Below are 5496 nucleotides of genomic sequence, written 5' to 3' on the forward strand. Positions count from 1 at the left end.
TTAAAAAACTGACAATTTATTTCAGATTCAGATACAAATTCTGACATTGACATGACAGGAAGTGGAGCCTTTATCAATTCAGCAATAGTGAAAAGTTGAAAGGTTATAGTGGAATTTTCTCCCAATATACTCGTTGAATCTAAAGCTAAGACTTTTCAACTCAAACATGAAGTCTGTCCTACTGCATGGATGTGAATCTTGGAATGCATGTATAATGAGGGTACAGATTTTAGTAAACGGGTGAATGTGTAAGCTATTCAGAATAAAATGGGTGGATAGAGGAAGTATGGAAAAGAACACAGCAGAAACCAGTGGGAGAGGAAATAAGAAGACAATGGAGGTGGACACGCTCTTAGAAAGAATGACTCCACTATAACAACCCTCAGGGCAGAAAGTCAAGGGGAAGTAACATGGAGAAGAATTAAAGAAGCTGATATCTGACATGGCGGTTTTTTGCAACAAAAAAAAAATCCTAAATTTTGCATGCTAAAGGCAACAAAATTTGCAAAATAATTGCAAAAATTTGCGATTAATTTTCCTAAAAACCCATTAATTAGTTCATGAAAGAGAAAGGTATTTGTCTGTTTTTAAGGGTTTCACGGAAAAGGAAGAACACGCTATCAGTGTACTTATTTTGAGATGATCTAAATGTTTCATCCTGACACAAGCACAGGTCCCCCAGTGATGATAATGACAATTTGTCAAAAAGGAGGAAAATCTACCGACCCGTCGCCGTCAGTCAAGCCCAAATCTAATGCAAATATAACAGCTATTCATAGTTATTTAATACGGTATATTATTAGTCCTAAAGCACTTCTGATCATTAGTCACATCCTGACAAATATAAATTAATGAATTGTCATTTCCAATTAAACATTTTAGAGGCCTATAATGTCGCCCACTATATCAAGAGATTATGATAAACTTTTGGCAAAAAGACCAGGAGGTATTTGTTTTTCCATAACAAACCCGGCTAGTGTCTGTATTACTGCAACCATGTGATGATGCAGCTTATAAATAAGAATCTTTAATCAATTGCAAAACATATTCCATCAACAAAGCAAATTTAAATTAGCCTTTAAACAATCATTTCTTAAATCGATCAGCCTATCTCTCTATTACCAAATGAATTACCAAATATTACCAAAAGAAAACTGCCATGACAGTGATATACAGAGAAGTGATAAAGACATGGAACAAGATTTTTAAAAAGTTAGCTCGGGATAGAGAAGGATGGAAACTGTTTGTCTGTGGCTTATACCCTTCAAGTTCTAGTCTCTGTTCACTCGCAACTCACGAGCCAATTAGATTTTGTCTTTTTTTAGTTTCTGCTCACAAAAATGTGTATTTTCGATGATCTGCCCTTATCTTATAGTTTTTTAAAGCCAGTGTCAACACGTTTTGCCTCTCTGTCATTCGTAACCGACATATATTTTCCTTCTGAATTGAAGTGCTCTCATCTAAAAATAGCTGCTATCTTTTTAATGCTATGACGTAACCTATTACTTAGTCTCAGACTAAGCTTGAAGTCCGGCCTCAGCAAATGACTAAAACTTGGCCAAACTTAGTCCGAAGGTGTTGTGATTTTAGTCTGGGACTTGCTTAATCAGCTCGCATAGCATATTCGTTTTTCAAGTCCTTGACTAAAGTCAGTCAGAGACTAAGCGCTAGTGCACGTTCATGAAAACAGCCCCCCGGAATAAAATGACATTTTATCAAATTTCCACATCGTGTAAGAGTCTATGAAAGATTTATTTTGTGATAAGCGAGTGGTTAGGGCACCGCACAATTATTCTGAAAGCTCCTAGTATGAAGCTGGCTTCAGACACTTGATGTTTTTTCCAATAAAATAAGTTGTGATAATTGTAGGAATTGATAGGACTTTTTATTCTGTAAGTGTAAGCGTTGCTGAGCTCCATGCAGTGGTGGAAAGGGGCTGAACAAGGGGTGGAAAGGGGCTATGATAACTACAAGAATATTAATGATTTTAAAAAAAAACAAAAAACAACAGTGGTAGGAATTGTGATCTCCAAAGTTAATTTTCTGTTGAATCATGTGACGTTTGAGTGTTTTTAGGATTGAAGAGTTCACTTTTAAAGACAATTTACTTTTAGATCTTGTTTTCTATTACCCAACCCATTCTGTGGGAACATTCCTCTTTCTGTGGTCCAGAACAAATTCTTGAAAACAAGGAGTGATTGTTTTGTTTGTGTCTCATTGACAAGGTTTGTTTTCAAATTTGATTCTACTGTAAAAATGTATTGTTGTTATTATTGTTGTTGTCACCGTTGTTGTAGTTGTTAGGTGGGTTTCTAAGTGTGAGATAAGAAATATATCTTCTAACTTGAATCAAATTGCAGATGAGAGAAGTAAATTTCAACTTTGATGTGGATTTGTTTGGTTAAAGCAAATTCCAAGCATTACCTCGGGTTGAATATTTTAGTTGTCAGCTTGGAAACACACTCTTCTTAAAATTGGAATCGGAAACAGATACATTTTTCAAAGGCAGTCATTTATTTTGCCTGTTTTATTTTTTAGTAAACTGAAAGAGACTGGTTTTCTCCCAACTTGGCCCTCAGTTTTGGATGATGATGTGGTTGTTCTTGCTGCTGCTGTTGTTGTTGTTGTTGTTGTTGTTGTTTTGCATTAAGCTCGTTGTGATAGCTCTCATTCCATTTTCTTTTGGGATGATGTTCTTTCCGTGCAGCAGCCTGCATGTGACAGTTTTTGTTGTGCTGATGTTCCTGGAGAATCCACTCAGCTTCTTTAACCTTTGACCGGAGAAAGTCCATGACCTCCAACAGTCTCATCTGATTCATCATTAATTCTTCGTTTTCCTGTTGGAAAATAGCAAAGAAATAAACGGTCATTACGTGTGTCAAGATGTCTTTCTCTTTTTCAACAATCTTTGTTCAATAACACAAACACACACACACACACACACACACATACACACACACACACACACACACATACACACACACAAACACACACATACATACACACACAAAATTTTCCATCTGATATGGACAAACCAGCGACATCTATAGATGTCCTAGTGACAGACACACAGCAACCACGACATTTTTATCATCCATGGGACCCGTCTCACACACACACACACACATGATCCCAAGTGATAGCCTTATCCCAAACAAAAGAAAACAGCACTCATACCAGGTCCTGCCGTCACAAATGAATGCTCATCTCAACTCATTTTTTTCCAAGCACCATCCGATGAGATTCTCTACCCGAAAATATTTAAACATAAATGGCCAAATGGAATTTGACAGAGAAATGGATAAAATCAAAATAAAGGCAGAGACATGTCCATTATCTTCAATGCACGGAGTTGCAACTTAATGACAAAACAAGGCAAGACATGCGCGCACGCATGCACACACACACAGACATAGACACACATATACGCACACACAGACACACACGCATGCACATACAAACACACACACACACAAACACACACACTTAGACATATACACACACATATCCAGACACACACAATCTTCCACCAGACATGGAAAACCACATGGCAATCACGACTGACATGAAATCGACAAATTTTTATTGACAACTTGCCTGTTCCAGGTTGGCTCTTTCTTCTTTTTTCATCCTGTATATTCTCTTGGCCGTAATTAAGTTTTTCTCTTTTCTTGTCAAAGTCTGTCTCTTGGTCTCCATGTTGGAACGAAACACACAAATCAATTGAAGCCTGATCAAAATAAGGATAGAAAAAAAGAAAGATCAACACAATTGGATTTTAAAATACAAAGCAAATTAAAAGACTGTTAAAAGTATGCACAAATCAACGGCAATAATTTAGACTAGATTGTACGACTTAAGTAATAAATTAAATAGGAACATTTATAAAAAACATTTCATTATACCGTGCAAAACACACCTCACAATACTTCATCTATTCCCTCAGCAGGCCTCATGGAACCACAACACACCTCACAATACTTCATCTATTCCCTCAGCAGGCCTCATGGAACCACAACACACCTCACAATACTTCATCTATTCCCTCAGCAGGCCTCATGGAACCACAACACACCTCACAATACTTCATCTATTCCCTCAGCAGGCCTCATGGAACCACAACACACCTCACAATACTTCATCTATTCCCTCAGCAGGCCTCATGGAACCACAACACACCTCACAATACTTCATCTATCCCTCAGCAGCTCATGGAACCACAACACACTCACAATACTTCATCTATTGCCTCAGCAGGCCTCATGGAACCACAACACACCTCACAATACTTCATCTATTCCCTCAGCAGGCCTCGTGGAACCACAACACACCTCACAATGCTTCATCTATTGCCTCAGCAGGCCTCATGGAACCACAACACACCTCACAATACTTCATCTATTCCCTCAGCAGGCCTCATGGAAGCACAACACACCTCACAATACTTCATCTATTCCCTCAGCAGGCCTCATGGAACCACAACACACCTCACAATACTTCATCTATTCCTCAGCAGGCCTCATGGAACCACAACACACCTCACAATACTTCATCTATTCCCTCAGCAGGCCTCATGGAACCACAACACACCTCACAATACTTCATCTATTCCCTCAGCAGGCCTCATGGAACCACAACACACCTCACAATACTTCATCTATTCCCTCAGCAGGCCTCATGGAACCACAACACACCTCACAATACTTCATCTATTCCCTCAGCAGGCCTCATGGAACCACAACACACCTTCGATGCTTCATCTATTGCCTCAGCAGGCCTCGTGGAACCACAACACACCTCTCAATACTTCATCTATTCCCTCAGCAGGCCTCATGGAACCACAACACACCTCTCAATCTCAATGCTCAATTTATCCCCTTAGCAGGTCTTATGGCTCCATAGATCTATTTCCTACCGTACCTGTCACCTGTCAAACACCCTCTGTGTTCTATCACTCTGAATTATCCATCGCTGCCTATAGCTCATGAGCACCTGAGTAAAGAAGGATAATGTTGAAGTGCCTTTCTCAAGGACACAAGGATCACTGTCACCCATACTATCACTGACCACACTTAACATTGCTTGACTTTTGTAACGTTTGAAGCACTACAGCTCTGAGCCAGCGGTTCCACAGAAAGATAAAAACATTTTATTTCTAGTTCAATCATAATTTATGATCATGATACAGATCCTGAGAATAAAATATTAAAAAAGTATCCAAAAATTAATTTCTTGCTCATCCAGACGACGAGATAAAGTGAACAATACGATGAGATAAAGTGAACAATACGACGAGATAAAGTGAACAAGACGACGAAATAAAGTGAACAAGACGAGATAAAGTAAACAAGACGAAAACATTTACGACAAGAATTTGCACAGGACGCAAACGGACAGTTCCGTTAACAAATGGTTTCAATTATCTCGTCATAATTGAATACATGCATCTCGGGAATAGAACACAACGTCAACAATTGACTAAATGACAATTAACAA

General features: G+C 38.6%; 1 protein-coding gene across 1 annotated transcript in view; it reads right to left on the reverse strand.

Moving 5' to 3' along the window:
- The window catches only part of LOC144972199 (uncharacterized), a 6201-nt gene continuing 705 nt past the window's right edge, over window positions 1-5496 (reverse strand). The window contains exons 2-3 of the mRNA XM_078913216.1: window positions 3598-3730; window positions 1-2837 (exon numbers count right to left, since the gene is read on the reverse strand). Of these exons, the coding sequence (XP_078769342.1) occupies window positions 2535-2837; window positions 3598-3699 (405 nt within the window). The 5' untranslated portion in view covers window positions 3700-3730 and the 3' untranslated portion in view covers window positions 1-2534. The remainder of the gene's footprint in view (window positions 2838-3597; window positions 3731-5496) is intronic.

This window comes from Berghia stephanieae, chromosome 5, assembly GCF_034508935.2.
Source record: "Berghia stephanieae isolate SIO BIC M18660-M18661 chromosome 5, UCSD_Bste_1.3, whole genome shotgun sequence".
In the NCBI taxonomy this organism is placed as follows: domain Eukaryota; kingdom Metazoa; phylum Mollusca; class Gastropoda; order Nudibranchia; family Aeolidiidae; genus Berghia; species Berghia stephanieae.